The sequence below is a fragment of the Trichosurus vulpecula genome, chromosome 5 (assembly GCF_011100635.1).
Source record: "Trichosurus vulpecula isolate mTriVul1 chromosome 5, mTriVul1.pri, whole genome shotgun sequence".
Lineage (NCBI taxonomy): Eukaryota > Metazoa > Chordata > Mammalia > Diprotodontia > Phalangeridae > Trichosurus > Trichosurus vulpecula.
This window is the reverse complement of record NC_050577.1, coordinates 148,014,493-148,033,129: the sequence shown is the minus strand read 5'-3', so window position 1 is coordinate 148,033,129 and position 18,637 is coordinate 148,014,493. Positions and strand designations below refer to the sequence as shown.

At 41.0% G+C, this 18,637-nt stretch overlaps 1 protein-coding gene across 3 annotated transcripts in view; it reads right to left on the bottom strand.

The window, feature by feature from the left end:
* The window catches only part of ATXN7L1 (ataxin 7 like 1), a 258,733-nt gene extending 245,560 nt beyond the window's left edge, over positions 1–13,173 (bottom strand). For all 3 annotated transcript variants that reach the window (XM_036760137.1, XM_036760140.1, XM_036760138.1), the window contains exons 1-2: positions 12,977–13,173; positions 12,296–12,364 (exon numbers count right to left, since the gene is read on the bottom strand). In XM_036760137.1, the coding sequence (XP_036616032.1) occupies positions 12,296–12,364; positions 12,977–13,157 (250 nt within the window). In that variant the 5' untranslated portion in view covers positions 13,158–13,173. The remainder of the gene's footprint in view (positions 1–12,295; positions 12,365–12,976) is intronic.
* Between the last annotated feature and the right edge of the window lie 5,464 nt (positions 13,174–18,637).

The following is an 18,637-nucleotide window of genomic DNA, read 5'->3' as shown; positions in this document are numbered from 1 at the left end:
GGGACAAGTAAGTAGAAACCAGCCCCTCCTCAGACTCTCCTATTTTCTCCACCAACATCTTTCCCTGGGAAAGGCATCACCAATTCAGCCGTGACCTAAAGGCTGATTACTTATGAAATGCGCAAGAGTCCAAGTTAATCAATTAGGTGAAGTCTGGAATCACTGAAATTGAAAATTACCAGATTATATAGTTCTCATACAGCAAAAGTAATTTAGATCTTTTCTCAATCCAGACCAGTCTAAGGAATGTTGTCCACTCACTCGGTCCTTGAGACAGACTCCACCAGGCATACCTCCGACTTGAGACAATAAAGACTTTCAAACCTCCTTAACAAGTATTTCAGAACCTATGGAAAAGATGGTCCTAATGTGATCCATACTGAAAAGCCATCTCTATTCCATCCTTTAAAGGACGTCACCCCTCAATGTAAACCCTTACAATCCCAGTGCCAAAAGGGAAATTGAAAAGCAGCCCAGAAAATGTTAAAAAGGAAAAAAAAAAAGAGAGAAAGAGAAGGGAAAGGGGAAAAAAAATCACTGTAGATAGATGCCCCTGGAGTTGCTTGGCAACCATCTTTTCTAACACCTTCTTTCAAAAAAGGAAAGGTTTGAATCTGCACCAAAGATTTCATTCAGGCCAGTCCCCTGCCTTTAAAGGCTCTGAAATTAACACCTTCAATGAAAGTATTGGGGAATCATAGCTGAATCCTCAAAGATCCCCTGCCCATCATGAATGTTGTAGTGCCGTATTCCCTCAGAACAAGTCTCCTTTGGGATGGAGATAGGCAAGAAACAGTGAAAGGAAAAGGCCATTCAAACATGACTACATTTCCTAAAAACAACGTTGCCTGTAGATCTTGAAGGAATTTCTCAAGGGGAAAGGCAGTCAACCCGAAGGGCCAAACTCTTCATTATTGCTGGAAAATTCTGTTGGGTGATTCTAGGCAAAAACAAAGCTCTTGATCTCACAACTCTAATTGTGCTACTGAGATAAAAAGACGTCATACCTTTTACTAGTCTCACAACTATACTTCGATTGGTGTGTTTATGCCTTGGGGTATGATAGGAACACAAACTGGGGATGAGGTATTTGTAAATGCTATCTAATTGTCCTACCTCACCTCAAATCCCCCTGTACTATGTCCTTATTTGTGGCAGATTGGAGCACAGACCTGACTCAGTCCACCAAGTCTGCTACTCAATTTCAGAATGCTTTTCTTAAAACTGTATGTAGTTTTTGGTGACTTGGTAGGTACAGGGGACAACTTGATGTGGGGAATAAGGAGGCATGCCACCTGACCATCTGGATGAAAGGACCACACGAGGAGTATATCACAGGGTTTTATACCAGATTCAATTGATTCAATATTAAGTATCCTCAACAACCTACTAAGAATTGCTCACAGAACATTATACACAACCACAGATATATGGATTCTGTGATGACTAACACTGATAGACTTCATTCTTCTCAGCAATACAAGGTGCAAAGACAGCTCCAAAGGACTCACGATGGAGAGAGCTATCTACATCCAGAGAAAGAACTATGGAGTATGCAGATTGAGGCACACTGTATGCTTTTTTTTTTTGGTTTTGTTTCTTCTTTCTCATGATTCATTCCATTGGTCATAATTCTTCTTTACAATTTGACTACTGTGTAAATAAGTTCAATGCAAAGTTATATGTAGAAGATATGTCGGATTCTATGCCATCTTGGGGAGGGGCGGGGGGAGAAAATCTGGAACTCAAAATTATGTGGAACTGAGTGTTGTAAACTAAAAATAAAAAGTCTTAATTATTAAAAAAAAAGAATTGTTCACAGTTTCTCTGGCCTGTGGTGGCATTCTCAATAGACACTCTATAGAAGACTCATAGCTTGGTGACAGAATTTGAGTTCTTTTTTTATTCACGGTAAATGCAAAGAGTCACAGATGGATGAGAGGCAAAAGCCTTTATCAGCACAGGTGAGAAGAAGTCTGGGTTTGAAGGAAGGGTACCTGTATTTGCACCCCAGCTCTGGTTAGCTAGTCACTTAACCTCTCTGAGACTTCATTTCCTCATCTGTTAAATGGGAGTCACAAATGCCTACCTTATGGTTCTTGTGAGGGAACGAGTCTGTAAACCTCAAAGTGTTTTATGAATCTGTTACTGAACTGATCAATCCACAAGCATTTATAAGCACCTATGATGTGTCAGGCACTATGCTAGGCACTGGGAATATAAAAGCAAAAATGAAACAGTCCTTGCTCCAACACTTTAAGGATCTATGGAATATAGATTGTAAACCACCTACAACGTATTCATATACATACAATACTTAGCAGACAAGTCTTCAAGAGCTACAGGCTGCTCAGAGGCCTTTAAATGATTTATCCACAGTCATATGGCTAGGAATTATCTGAGGCAGGTTTTGAACATAGTCTTTTCCTGATTCCAGGTCTAGCGCTCTATCCACTACAAAAAGTACTTCTATAATAATGATTATCATCAATAAAATAGAGAATGCCACCTCTAGCTAAGGGACATTCTCCTAAAGCAGTGAAATGGCTGCAATATAATAAAGTGGAAAGAGTCCATATCTGGAGCCAGAAGACTTGGGTTCAAATCCTGGCTTTCCTGCTTACCACCTCCATAACCTTCAGCAAGTCACTAAAGTACTCTGTGCCTTACTAAATCTCATTAGCCTATGGTACTTATGAGATCTTGCTCTTTGGCTTTGCAAGTTCGGGTAGCACAAAGTAAGGATTCAATTTCCTAGAACTCTACATCTACCTTAAGTCTAATGAAGCCACACTGGGAACACAACCATTCCATTTCCCAATCCAGATTAATGAAACATGGAAGACTTGGCTAAACCAAATTCATTATCTTTTCCTCTAAATCGACTCCAATGCCTAACTTTCAGATTTATGTCAAGGGTGCCAGTCAACCAGTCAATAAACATTAAGTGCCTACTATGTGCCAGGAACTGTGTTAAGTGCCATTCTTCCAGTTACCCATATTTGGAGCCGAAGAGCTACGCTTGAATCTCCACTCTTTCCCATACCAGCCTCTCTCCCCCTGTAGTCAATCAGTTATCAAATCTTGTTGAGTTGACCTCCTCACTATTTCTTGCATATTTCCCTTTTCTCTGTTTATACCACAACAACCCTACTTTAGGCCCTCCTGTCCTCTCATCTGGACCAAGGCAATAGCCCCTAAGTAACTCACTCTGCCCCTAGGGACCCAGTTTCTTCTTCTTTACTGCAACCTTCAAAAAAACTAGATTTATATTATTAACACATAGATCTGATGATACCCTCACCCCACCCTTCCCCCTCTTAGAGAAGCTTTAGCCGCTTCCTATTGCCCCAGGATAAAATATAAACTCTGTCTACTTAGCGTTAGCATTCACAATCTGGCCCATCTTCCCAGGCTGACTTCATATTACACTCTCCAGCCAAACTTGCTATTCCATGTACATAACATTCCATTTCCTATCTTCATGCCTTTTTACAGCTTGTCCCCCATGCCAAGAATGCTTTCCCTCTTCAACTCCAGCTCTTGGAACCCCAAACTCAGTTCAAGGTTCAATTCAAGTCCCTTCTCCTTCTCCAAGAGACTTTCCCTTCATTCCTCTACCCCAAGCCCCAACCCTAAATTATCACTTTTTATTTATTTTGCATATATCCTACATCAGATCTGTACAACTTGGCAGTAGGTAGGGGCCAAAATTAAAATAGGCTAAACTTCTTCAGGCCACAGATAGGTTTTTAGTGGCTCATTTTCCAAGTAGTTAATGACTAAACTATTTTGCAAATAAACCATATTTAAAAAAGGGAAATTTCAATTAATATCAATTACACTTAATACTAAAGATTTTTATTTATCATGAAATTACATTAATGATAAAAAAGTTACTTTGCTAAGTGGTACAAAATTTAATACATTTTTCAGGTTTTCTTACTATTTACATTTAGTTAATGGGACATTTTACATTTCTTATGAGCAATCAGTTTATCGTACTCCAGAATCATGTTTGAAATCTATTTCTCTAGAAATCTGAAAACTAACCTTAGTAGCCACCTTCTTTTCTGAGTTTACTTTCTTGAAAAACTGTTGCTCCCCACTGACATTTTTCGACAATTTAGACGCTTTAATTTGTTTTTCATCATGTCCAATTTGCTTAAGTCAGGATGTTTTGATTCGAAATGGCGACGAAGATTGTATTCCTTTGGAACGGCTATTACTTCTCGGCAAACAAGGCACAATATTTTGTCTCTTGTGTAAGTAAACAAGTATCTATTTGTCCACTCTGGATTAAATACTCTATGTTCTGATTTGATCTTTCATTTCTTTTTATCACCCATTTTACGTCACCCCAAAAACTGCAATGTTAGAATAAAAACATCTCCATACAACTGCTCACATACAAAGAAATACTGAACTGAGTGTCTGACCTTGGAGAGAGCGCCAGGCAGTCATGTAACTTGGAGGGCAGCCACGCAACGAGGGAAAGAAAGAAGACCTCGAGTGGTTGCCGTACATCGAATAGCAGGCAACAGATGCATTGGTACGTGCTGCACTCACTTTGTCTATGTTCAACATCAGTAAGGCCTGAAAACACAGCAAAATAATATGAACTCTGGCTCCTCTCAAACTAGAGACAGGCTGACAGTGGTTGGTTGCCGTGGGTCACGTGGCTAACAGGAGAGTGCGTGCAGTGGCCATCTACCCACCAAGTTACATGACAGGCACAATAGTGACAAGTGAAAGGCGGGTTAAGCAGGGCACAAACAAAACATTTGTTACATCTGTACTTTCTTTTATATCCTCTACGTTTTTCTTGGGGCTCCTAAAATCCTCTGGCAGTCTGCAAGCGGCCTGTGGGTCATATGTTGTGCAGGCCTGTCCTATATATTCACCTATCTGCTGACATTTTGTATTCTCCCAGTAGAATGTAGGCTTCTTGAGGGCAGGGACTATCTCACTTTTATATACAAATTTCCAGCAAATAACACAGTGCTTGGTCCATAACAGGCACTTAATAACTGCTTGCTGATTGACAGGCGGATAAGTGGTATAATGGATAGAATGCTGGCCTTGGAGTCAGAAAGGACTGAGTTTAAATCCCACCGCGTGACCCTAGGCAAGTCACCTAACCTCTTCTTAGCCTCAGTTTCCCCACCTATGAAATGGGGAGAAGAACAGCAGTTATTTTATACAGTTGTGAGGATCAAACAAGATAACACATGAAAAGTGCTTTGCAAACCCAAAAGTGCTATATAAATGCCATTATTTATTGTTATCATCATCATTATTATTGATTGGCTGTGGTCAATGTCATCAGACTAAGTATCCATGACATATTACTGCTTTCCATGACATATTCCTGACATATTCCAACTTGACTCTGCAACAATCAACCTCCCCTAATGCCAGATGATTGTGTCAGAGTTCTATTCACTGCTAAGGTATCATAAAGGGACTCCATGTGGGCTCTACAGAAGCAACAGTATCAGTCATCATTGCTACATAAAAAGAGCCTATGACAAATACGGTTATCTTCTGAGATATGGCACGGCTTTCTTCTTGCCTTCACATGTACTTATTTGATTAAAAACCAAAACTAAAATGTACCCAATGCCTCAGAATTACCTTACAAAATCCCAGACACAAAATTAAAACCATTTACTTAAAAATAAAAACTTTCCCCAGCAGCTGAATTCCAGTGGTGCCTGTCCCATTATACTTTGAGTTTTTCCTTGGATGAGACAAGATGAACTGTAGGCTCTGGAGTGAACAGCTCTGGTCCCAAAAGTTAGTAGAGTCAGGCTTTGCTGAACTGAAGGAAGAAGGCAATTCATAGGCTCCAGTTTCAAGCACTAATTCTCTACCTTTCCATTACAGCTACATTTGACAGTCATAGTCATTAACCTGACTATAGCATTTAGATCTGAGTAGGTACCAACCAACCTATTCAGAGTCAGGAAGTCTTTGGTTAAAAGGGATTATATATAAAAACAGGCTATTATTGTGACTAGTGCTACCATTATATAACTGCTTCTGAAGGCCAAGAACATCATAAATAAAAGGTTAGCCAAAGATACATAAAAACACACACGACAATGTATAAATATCAAACTATACAGAAACAAATCCTCTTCGCCATTCCCTCTAACCTTTTAAATTCAATTCTGAAGAAGCAAACAGCAGGAAGCTGTGAAACCTTGGACTGAAGGAGGTGAACATGAACTCAAAGCCTTAGATAACAATGTAGTCCACTTGACACTGGGCATAGAAGCCTTCAAGAATCTAATCCTCTTCTGTCCTTCATACTTTTCAAGCCCACAGGCAGTAACCTAGACACCAGCCTCTTCTCTGCCATGGGCACCACCGATTCAGATGGATCCCATGTGTAACCAGACTTCCAAGAGTAATAGATGTGATTCCAGACATGCTTTAATACAAGTACAAACTCTTAACACTTTATAGTGACAACTTGTATAGCTACAGGATTTCAGATTTAGAGCTGGATGGGGTGTTAGGTCTCATCTGACACAATATTCTGATTTTACAGATGAGGAAACTGAGATCCCAGAAAGGTTATAAGTGAGAGAGACTAGATTTAAACTCAGATTCTATGACTTCAAATCCCAACTCTTTCCACTGTACTATGCTGTGACATGATTATTTTGACATTAGAAGCTGTACACAATGAATATCAACCCTCTTAAATCACTTAAAAACTGCTATTATGGGATTTAAAAAAATTTTTCATCTCTAATATCTCTTTCAGCTCTACGTCTAGTATCCTGTGACCTGAAGAGTTAAGATGACAATTTATTACTTGTGGTTAGAATACTGCTATTTGCCAAAGAGAAAGATTCAGCATAGAGTAGCTATCAAGTAGCTATCACTAATTGCAACAAAGGTGATTTACCTATAACTAGTGACCAAAAGTCCTTGTTATTTTAAGTTCCTAGAAGACAGGGGCCACGCTTTATATTTCTCTGTATCCCCAACAGTGCCTAGCACAATGCTCTTAGTATAAAAGGTAAACAATAAATGCATAAATTTGATAAAAGATATCTGCAATTCAACCCAGTAGCACGGAACCTTAGGACAGCATTTAAATAAGCACAATACAGATTTAAATGAGTATACTACAGCTCTTCTATTACAATTGTATTACATTGCCACGGTTCTAACAATATTTTGTCATCTTGAGCACTAAGAAAACACTAGGTGTTACACTGAATGAAACATCCTGCACAAATCTACAGAAGGAGGAATTCACATAGATTGCATAGGATGAAAAGTGCCACTGTATAACTTTTTCTCAATAGATACTACAACGCAGTTTAGCAAAATGTATGCATCACATCATGTCCACCATATTATGATGGAAGAAAAAAAAACAACCTACCCCATCTTTTCAACATGGGAACTCAGGCATGTCAGAATATTAGGAAAGCATAATTTAAAAATTGGAAGTGCCTTCAAAATTAACCATAGGTAATTGTGGTTTTGCTTCTCTTTTGACACTGGCTTTGACAGTTATGACCATTCACTTCTTGATCAATCAGGGTCTGATTACACAGGCCTGTGAATTATCCAAGCCCTTTGTTTCTCCTTTCCAGTTTCTCTTCCTTCTGTTTTTGGGGCTACTCCACAGCATCTCCTTACCCTTACCAAAAGCTAGACAAAGAAAGGGAGGGAGAATGAATTTCAAAATCAGCTAATTTTGCCAAATTTCATAGTTTACCAAAAAAAAAAGCTGACTAGAGAAAGAAATTGAAATTAATGGCTAAAATAGGGATATCTGGGTAATCTGTGGATATTACTTATTTTGGTCCCCTATTACCACACATAACCTCAAGCTGCCTGTGCAATGATAAACGAAGGTAGTTTGTAGTTTTCCACAAATCTATACTACTTTTCTCCCTTCTTCCTTCACTGCTCATCGGCATTTCAGAAAACATTTGCTTCTACTGGGAAGGCTGGAGTTCATTTTCTTCAAGTACAAGGCTTCAACGATGCATGCTCACATACCTTAACAACTAAAGCTCTCTCAGGTCCTTTGCAGGCCTTCTAAACCTTACCTTTTGCCCTATTACTGAGGATGTTCAGATCAATACTCTCTTTCTCCCCATACAGTTTCAGCCCAATTCCACCAACATCTCAAGAGAACAGCAAGCTCTACAGTCACAGCTAGTCTTCAGTAGCCCCTCTACACAGGCTGCAAACAGGTAACTTTCCACAAATTTACCTGCATAACATCTGGGAACATTAAAATATAAACTACTAAGATGACAAGCTTCTAAAAAGGAGGGCTTCCCTTTCTATGAGTTTCACAATATTTAAAAACAAAATTATAGTTCACTGGGCATTTTCCAAGCCTCTGGTTCCTATAAAGAATTCCGTAAACCTTTCTTGGCCATATATTTTAAATTGGCTAAAAGTATTTATCTCTAGTGTTTGATATAACACTTCAATGACTCTTTACTGCATATACAGTTTAAAACATACAGGAATCGATCATTTCTCCCTCCCCTTTCCTTGCCCTCATTCCCTAATCTAGCAGGTTATACATTACTGGCTTGAAATTGCAGATTTGCTGAGGTTTCTCCTTGCCCTTCTCCCTAACACCTTCTCTTCCTTCCTCCCCTCCCCCAATTAATGACATATTCTAATACTTTGGAATGAAGGGACCCATGTAGGGTGGAAAGAGCCCTGACTCTGGTCAGGGAACCTGTGTTCAAATCCCTACTCTGGGGCTCAGGACCCATGTGACCGACCATCAGCAACTTACTTATCATGCTTATGCTCCAATTTTATCACTTACAAAATTAGGGAACTGGAAGACATGGCCTCAGACGTCCCTTCCAGCTCCAGCTTATGATCCTAAGTAGTTTTTTAGGACTTGTTAAAGATGACCAAAAAGTATAAGCAATATAGACTTCAGCACCTTATAGAATTGGAATCATTTAAAAAAATAAAAATAAAAAAAGTTCTCCAAAATTGTATTAGAGGAAGACAGTCAGTAAGAGAAAAACCTTTCATATTACTGAATGTTTTCTCTTCTACATAAGGTGAAAAGAGTCTTTTTGGCAGGGGTATCTAACATCTAATCCTGGATAAATACAGGCATGTTTACTATTCATCAAGGAAAAAGTGATAGATGAGAATGAGTAGCTTTTGCAAATAACTTTCTATCATAAACAAATCTCCTCATGTCTCATACGCTAGATTTCTGGGAATTATTTTCTTATCTAATCTCAATGCCTGACTAGTTTAAATGAACAACTAACTCATCAAAAAGGTCACAAAATATATGACTGAGATTTGAATCCACACCCCTAATTGCCCAAAGTCCAGTCACAAACTGTTGCCAGACAAACAACATTATATGGGATACATGTCTACATGAGATGTAAGAATTTCTGATACTGTGAAATTTAATAATTACAGGGTACATTTAACATAAGGTACAGTTTTGTTTTGTTTTTAATGTGAATGGTTTATTTTCAAAGCCAAGAAGATGTATTCTTCCTATGACAGTATCTTAGATAACAGTATTTAGTTGCTATACCTTTTGAACTTGAATAACCCAGAAACATATGCAGACAATATCATATATTTAAAAAGAGAATCTGATCTGCCAAATACTGCTTGCCCATGCTCTTGGTTAATTCTGGATAAATCAATAATAATTATATCAGGACTTTACATCAGAGATCTCAAAGCAAACATTTCATCTGCAATGTACAGGTAGGAAAGAAAAGCTGAGAAAGGTTAAGGAAAGAGTGAACAGAACAGGGCAATATTTCATAATTCTAAATATGTACTTGAAATGTCCATAGGTCCACCCAATATTTACCAAACCAATGGTTAGAGAGCAACAAGAGATGATTATTTAACATTATCATCTTATCTACCCTCTGAGTAACTTAATCTACAAAATGTATATCAAAGTCTGTGGAAGAGAGTATCTACCAATTTTCACAGTTACTATTTCTCATCCCCAAACTTTATCCTACTTGGCCATCACTATTCATGTACAAAGTTTCTTTTAAGACTTCTTTATTTTCCTCTACTTTGGTGTATAAATCTATCTTGATACAAGCACATACATGTATAAACATACATACTAGTTTGTGAATATATAATGAACACAAACAGAGAGGGGCCTTGCTTTAACTCTATGGTATAGGATCTTATTGAAGGTGACACCATAATAATGGGGCTCTTTGGATACTTTTGGCAATTCTATGTTCTTGGACTGGGTCCAAGATAGATCTATAGTATGTTACATTCCATACTATAGTGGGTCATGTTTTTAACATATGTGCATTTCTTAGACATAAAATAAAACACACACACAAATCTATACCAATAAACCTCTTAGGAGTCTAGTACCACAATCTATAAGGCGTATGAGCAATGGGAAATTAGAACCCTTACTTCACTAATTTCACAATTTATACCATATACTGACAACAGTGGGTATCAATACAAATGTAAATAATCAAGCAATAATTCTTTTCACTATTACACAACAAATAACCTAAAGAATAAGATTTACCACTAGTGACGTCTGAGGAAAACAGTGCTTTCTATGTTTCCTCAGAAAACTCAGTATTTCATGGAAAAGTGGAGCCTAAGAATGAGTCTTTTGGGGAAAAAAACAGTAAGTCTGGACATTTATTTCAGAATTAGCTATCCAGTCACTGAATTCTGTCTAATACTTTCCTGTATTATGACCTTTATTTAACTTAATTTTAAAAGGCCCTTCCACAGCATCTCATGCTCTATCCTAAGAACATTCCGTTGCTAGTGGTCTGCCTTATAAGTCCGTGAGCTCTTAAAGACCTTAAGAGTTTGTTTGAAAAGGAAAAGGACATGCTGCTGTCAATTTCCATTCCCAACCAGCACGGCCTTCTAACACAGATAAGCCGAGAGCACCTAAGTAGTCTTCTTAGCATAATTCCATCACTCACATCCTAAGTGTATAGGTTGGGATGTCACTAAAGTATTTGGAAGCAAAAAAAAAATCTTTAAAATGGAATCTTATTCTTTATAATCAGAATGTCAAAGCTAAAGTGATGCTAAAGAATTGTCCCTGTGTAGGCACAAATTTTATTCTCCAGATTCTCTCTCCATATACGAATGTCTTTTTCTCTGGAGAGTAAGGAAACAGACTGAACTTACAAACTTGCATGCTGTCCTCAGGTGTTCATCAACAACGCCATGCTTATTTCTACTACATCTTTCCAGCTAGGGGCAGCTAGGCCTTGGGGAGTGGGGGGTAGTGTATTTTCCCAATGAGCACCTCATCTTTGGGGATGGCCCTTTGGCACTCTTATGGATTCTGCTGGGGGCTTTAACTTAGGGATGCTACTGTGGCCTGTTTTCAACCATAGCACTTCACACCTTTCTCCTTGATTCAGGCCCACTCCATTCACAAGACTTCATGTTAGCTCACTGCAATACAAAGAAGTCCATCCTTTTGCTTAGCTGAAAGTTGCCATTAGAGTTTCCATTTTGGAATACACAGGCCACAGCTACATATGGCATGCTTGTATATGATAACAGGATGTGATTTATTTATGATGACCGTGTGTTCATATGCACAGCACCAGCAGGTTATTGATTGAGGCCATGGCCTCGCTTGCATGTATTTGGTCTGTGATGACCTACTCACTGTGTCCCATATCAGGTACTGTATTTCCAAGCTAGGAAAACATAGACGGAGAGGAGGTGAAGGCACACATACAGATGCTTATAACCATGCTCACCACATAATGATCTGTGACCAAATGCAAATTGTACCAAATGTGAACCTCTTTAAAGACTTGCCATGTACAATTGTTTTTGATGGAGAGCGAAGTAGCTACAGAAATTACTGGACATGTGGGGTCAATTAAACTGTTGTGAGTTTATCCACAGTTACTAATGACTTTTAAAAGATAAATATGCTTGAGGATGTACTCAATGTACATCTAGGTATTTCTGCGCCAAAAAAAAAGGCAATGTCCATTTGAGCAAGAATTACAGATATGCAGAAGGAAGTCCAACATGGATACTAACTGAAGTATAGTAAACTTCTGTCTTAAATAGCCTTCCTCCCCCCTCTAGTTGTATTTATACTTTGAAGGAAGTTACCATGAAGCGATAGTCACCTGGGCGTGCTCAATTTTTGACAAGCCTTAGTCACTCTGTAACCTAGCAGAACAATTCACATTATATTAGCTATATCCTGTGAAGATTCTGCCACACACACTACCACTAAAATGCCAGTGGTTTCACTTACCTTCTTTATTAAGCCTCATAACCTCCCTGCTTTTTCCACCCTCTTTTCCAGCCTCTTCTAAATCTACATCTGCAGATGAAAAGCAGAAAAAAAAAAGCCAAAGTCAAGGGGGAGGGAAGAATGTTTATTTGCAAACATTTATATGAATATATAAAAATATATGTATCCTATGTACTGCAGAGGACAACCATTCCAAAAAAATTAAAAAAAAAATAAAAATGGACAATGCAACATTTGTATCCCAAGTCTGGGTTTCCGTCTACCTGGCCCAGATAGGTATCTCCCCCCCTTCCCCTCCCCCCCAAAAAAACAAAACAAAAAAAAAACCCAACCAAACTGTGCAAGCAGCAACAGAGTAGCCCTTTAAACCGATACACGGCAGGGCTGTAAAAGCCCACCCAGAGGGCTGCGGTGGGAAGCCCGGGCAGCAGGCAGGCAGGCAGGCAGACAGACAGATAGACAGACGGACGGACAGACAGCGTTAGCAGCTGGGCCGCTCTCTATGCACGGAGGATCTGTCTCTATGTGTATTTATTTAGAGAGAGAGGGAGAAGCATGGAGGACACCGGGGGCCACTCTCTCTCTCCCCCACACACTTTTTTTTTCCTTTCTCCCGGTGGCTCTAGGTGAATGGAAAGGTTACAGGATAATAAAAGGAGGAGGAGGCGGCGGGGTTCTTACTGTCGGAGCAGTGTATTTTGGCGGCGTCGATCCAGGAGGACCAGGGTTTGCCCAGAAACGCCTCCGGACTGGGCACTTTGCGATCCAGTGTCGCCATTGCTCTTCCTTCTTGTTGCTTTTCCCCTTTTCCTTCGGCAGCAGCAGCCGAGAGACACGGGATTCGAGAACGCTCCGACGTCATCTTCGGAACGTTCCGACATTGAGTGTTCTGAGAGGGGGAGGGCGGTAGGGGGACGGAGAGGAGGAGGAGGAGGAGGAGGAGGAAGAGGAGGAGGGGGGGAGGAGGAGGAGGAGGAGGAGGAGGAAGAGGAGGAGGGGGGGAGGAGGAGGAGGAGGAGGAGGAGGAGAGAGAAAAGGAGGAGGGAGGGAGGAGAGAAGGGGGAGGGGGAGGCGAGGAGGGAGGGGGAGGAGGAGGAGTGGGGGGGGGGGGAGGAGGAGGAGGAGGAGGAGGAGAAGGAGGACGGTGGAGGAGGATCGCGGAGGAGGAGGAGGGGCCGTCGGGCGCCCAGAGCCAGCTCCGCTCGCAGCCCCGACGGCCGCCAGAGGCAGTAGTGAGACGCGCTGCCTGTTAGTGCCTGAGACAGCAGCTCCCGGAGGTGCACGCATTGGCTGGGGGTGGGGGGTGGGGGGGAGGAGGGGTGAGGGGTTGGGGGTGGGGGAGACCCAGGCTGGAGTGCGTCTCGCGGCGGGTAGTGCTTTTGCTGCTGCTTGCAGGCAGCTGCCGCTGGCCTCGTCGCGACAAATCTGCGGGGAGCCCCGGCGTGAGGGGCGGGGAGGTGGGGGACGGCTGGGGCCCGGCGGAAGAGAAGTCTTTCCGGGAGAGTTTACAACGCGAGGGAGGAAAGTTTGCACATCCCCTCCTCGGGCGCCGGGAGCTGATAGAGTGCTCGCGCAGCGCACGCTGCGGGCCAGACGAGGGACCTCGGCATGCATGGGGGGCTCCGCCGGCTCGCAGAAAGGAGCTGCGCGCGCTAAGGCCGCCAGCGAGGAGGGAGTCCAGGTACCCTCCGCTCCGGGCCACACGCTCCCTGACTGACATACCTCCTATGGCCATACAATGGAAAGAGGCCTGGGGTGGAGTAGGGGGAGGGGTTATAGGAATAGTTTTGGAGGGGGTGAGGGTGCTGAGCTGGCTGGGTGGCACTGTTGGGTGCTGCGGAGGGAGGGGAAGGGTCAGAGCGTGGTAAAGAGCTATTGAGTTTCGAGTGAGGAGAGCAGCTCCCAAATTTCCCTCAGAGGTAGACCTTCCTCAGCAGAAGACTCTCCACATCCTCGCCCTGCTGCGTAGTAGCTGGCTGTCACATTTATAGGATCACGGGATTTGAAAGTTGGAAGGGACTGAGATCCTACTCCTTCATTTCATAGAGGAAGAAACAGAACAGCTAAGTGACTTCCCCAAGCTCACCCAGCTAGTTAGCAAGTGGTAGAATCGAGACTGCATTTTTAAAATCTTCTGCACCCCAAGCCAGCCCTCTTTCTGATTAAGGTGGCCGTTTGAGTCCAAGACTATTCCATTCCTGAATGACCAGTCAATCAGTGAGTCAATATTAAGTGCCTGGTATGAGCCAGGCACGGTGCTGAGCACTGGGGGTACAAAAAGAGGCAAAAGACAGTCCCTGCCCTCAAGGAGCTCATAATCTAATTGGAGAGACAACAAGCAAACACATATGCAAGCAAAATATATATACACAGGATAAATAGAAAGTAATTAATGGAGGGGGAGGCAGTAAAATTAAGAGGGCTTGTAAAAGAATGTGATTTTTGTTGGGACCGGGGAAACCTGGGAATTCAATAGATGGAGTTGAGGAGTAGAGCTTTCCAGGCGTGAGAAAATGCTAGGATCTAAGAGATGGGACCCAGATCCTAGACAGTATAATATAGCAGAAAAAGCACTGGGTTTGAATCCTGCCCTTGATACTTACTGTCTATCTCTTATTCTGTTTCCTTATTTGTAAAAAGAGTTGTTGGATCGAATGATCTGCAGTCTCCCCCCTACCCTGTTTGTTGGTTTGTTTTGCATAACTGCCTATTGGTCACCTGAAACTACAGTAAGTCCCGAAGAAATCTTAAACTCAAAATGTACAAACTCATTCCGCCCCCCCCCCCCCATTCCCCAGAATCCTTCCCTTTTCTAAACTTCCCTTTTACTGTCCAGGGCACCATGGTTCTCTGAATCTCCCTGGCTTGCAACCCAAGTGTCATTCTCCACTCCTCAGTCCCCCACTTCCCAATATCTAATCTATTGCCAAGTCCTGTCAATTCTACCTTCAGCAACATCTCTTGTATACACTCTTCTGTCCACTCATGGCTGCCACCTTGGTACAAGTTCTCATCACCTCCTTCCTAGACTATTGCAAAAGACTTTTGGATGGTCTCCTTTCCACAAGTCTCTCCCCACTCCAGTATATGTTACACTAAGCTAACAAAATTATCTTTCCTGGGCGTAAGTTGACAATGTCACCCTCCCTCCCCTACCTCTCAAATCAGTGAACTTATGTGTTCCCCATTACATCCAGGATCAAATATAAAATCCTCTGTCAAGCTTTTAAAGAACTTTACAGCCTGTCCCCTTCCTACCTTTCCTATGTTCTTAGATTTTATTCTTTTCTATGTCTTCTACAGTCCAGCAACAATGGCCTCCTTAAAGTTCCTCAGACACTCCATCTCCCTAACCAGAATTTTTTCACTGTTCTAAATGCCTGGAATGCTCTCCCTCCTCATCTTCTGTCCCCTGGCTTCCTTCAACCCAGTTCAAATCTCATTTTCTGTAGAGGGGCCTTTTGTGATCCATCCAGCCGTTAGTGCCTTGCCTCTGAATCTAACTTCCATTTTAATTACATATGGTCTGTATATACAATTATTTTTTTTCATGCTTTTTTTCCCAACTAGAATTTGAACTTCTTCAGGGACTGTTTTTTCCTTTCTTTGTATCCCCATGGCTTAAAACAGTTCTTGATACATAGGAAGTGCTTAAAAAATTTCTTGGGGGTGGCTCACATTTGGAAGGAACAGGTATATAAAAGAAAACAATAATAAAACACTTATTTTTTCAAAAAAGAGGGAGATTTCCTGGTGACCCACGCTGTTCCCAATTCTCATATACACCATTTTTGAGTTTAGACTAAAAGGCAGGAAAGACAAGCAGAAGCAGGCATGTAGCTGGTAACTGCAAACAGCTCTTAGGCTTCTGTGGTGCTCTTTTGGTCCAGAGGGCATATGCTTTGAGCTGTGTTTCCTTGCCATGTTTAATTTGTATTGAAGCCTTGGTCCTTTACCTTCCTGCACCCATTTGTGAGTTATTTCTAGGGGGGAGAGCATTTATTCTATGACCATGGACTAATAAAAAAAATGAAATTTGTCTGTAGGGGATTGGATTTGACTTTGAAATTTGGTTCCATAACAGTTATCCAATTGAGCTAACTAGCCACAAAGGAAGACATTCTTCTACAGTTTTAACCTGAGGTCTTCCATAGTCATGATCACAGATGTGAGGTAGGCATTAGGAGTATTCAAAATGCCTGGTTTGCTTTATTGTTCTAGAAAAGAATCGAGGAAATGAAACTCCTCTTCATTGTAGTAGTGGGAAACTTTGGGTGTGGAATCAACACATATGATCAGAAGTGCTTGATGTATTAACTAGTTTTGCTGAAGTGTTCTTTTTTTTCTCTTTTAAAAATCTCTGTTGGGAGGAACGACTTGCTCGGGAAAGGAAGAGGAAGAGATTTGGTCAAAAATTAATGTGATGTTAAAAAATGCATCAACAAATTAGAGATAATTTTTTTAAAAGAATTATAGACCACAGTCAGATTTTATACAAGTCAGATTTTTGGGGAAAAGTATGGGCTATCTTTGGAATACACATACAAACTAAATTATGTTATCAGTCTTTCCTCTTATCAGGGTATGGGGCAACTTTGAGGCTCCATCAGGTTAGATTAGTCTCACAATGCATTCGTGATTTTCTCGTGCCTTTACTGAAGTAATTTTTTTGTTCTCTTTCATGTTGCTATTTGAAAATTTAATATTTTTTTCTGATCAATGGATTTCTTCTCCAAGGAGGCAGAGGGCTTTTTATAAGGAAAAAAAAATTCTTACTAGAGCTATCTAAAAATGGAATGGACTGCCTCATGAAGTTCTCCATCACCAGAAATATTCAAGCAGAAGTTGAATGACCACTTGTAAGGAAAATTGCAGAAGGATTCTTTCCTTGAGTGGGAGGTTGGATTAGGTGACCTAACCCTTTTGTCTATTCACAAGGAAGCAGCAAGCACTGAGGCCTAATTCTGGTCCCATTTCAACCATTTATTAGCTGTGACCTTGATTTAGTCCCTTTGCTTCTCTGGGCCTCAGTGTCCTTATCTATAAAATGAAGGAGTTGGATGAGATCTTCTATGAGGTCCCTTTTAACTCTAAATTTTTATTTTATTTCTTATCAGTCTAAGAATCTATAATTCTTCGATTTTATCTCCATTCAGCCCTTTCTTATTCGGGTTCCCAGTTTCCTTGAGGCTTGGTACCCATGAACACCATTAAGTCTTTAAATACTCAGAAAAATACGCCTCCGAGGGTGCTGAATATTTTAATCCAGGTTTCATCACACTGTCCAATAAGTCTTGTGGACTGAAAGGTAATGTGAGAAGGAAAAAGGGGGAGAAAGGTGCTGGGATGGGTCTTCTCACCAGGTGAACTTGTTTGTATTACCTGATGAGTTTCATTTGTCTTAATTATCTTCTAGAGGACATAGATAAGTTGCCACTGTCATTGAGAATTCCTGTTTTAGATACTGTTGTAAATCAATCAACAAATATTCCAAAGCACTTGTGCAGAAAAGCATAAGAGGTAGCATCTTGGATAGAGTGCTGTGAGGAACATTAGAGACTGTCTAATCCAACACCTTCATTTTTTCAAATGAGGAAACTGAGGCCAATGGAGGTTAAGTATTACTCAAGTTCACACAAGTAGGAAGTGGCAGAAACAGAATTTGAGAACCTTAGTCCTTTGATTCAAATGCAGGATTTTTTTCTCTGTACCACAGAGGCAGTTAGATACTAAGTAAAGGATAGAGTGCTGGCCCTAGAGTCAGGAAGACCTGAGTTCAAGTCCAACCTCAAACACTTACTAGCTGTGTGACCCTGGGCAAGTCATTTAACCTCTGTCTACCTTAAATTTTTTCAACTGTCAAATGGGGATAATAATAGCACCTACCTCCCAGGGTTATTTTGAGGATCAAATGAGATAATATTTGTAAAGTGCTGAGCACATCCCTGGCACATAGTAGGTTCTATATAATGCTTATTCCCTATCCTTTTCCTCACTATACCTTAACAGAACCCTCATCCTCAAAGAGTCAATGATGTATTCAGGAAGACAGGACCTAACACTGCAAAAGGTTAACTAAGTATATAGAGCAGTAGAGGAGAATGACAAAGCTGGGCAAGTCATCTAACTTCTCTGAACCTCAAGTTCGTTGTCTGAAAAATTGGCACAATAATATTTTCATTAGAGGAACAGTGTGACCTAGTGGCCCCAGAGTCAAGAAGACCAGAGTTCAGTGTGCTTATGACACATATTAACTTCGTGGCCCTGGACAAGTTATTTAATCTGTGGGTGCCCTTGGCAACTCTTTAAGACTTAACTGGCAGACCAATTGCTGAATTGCCA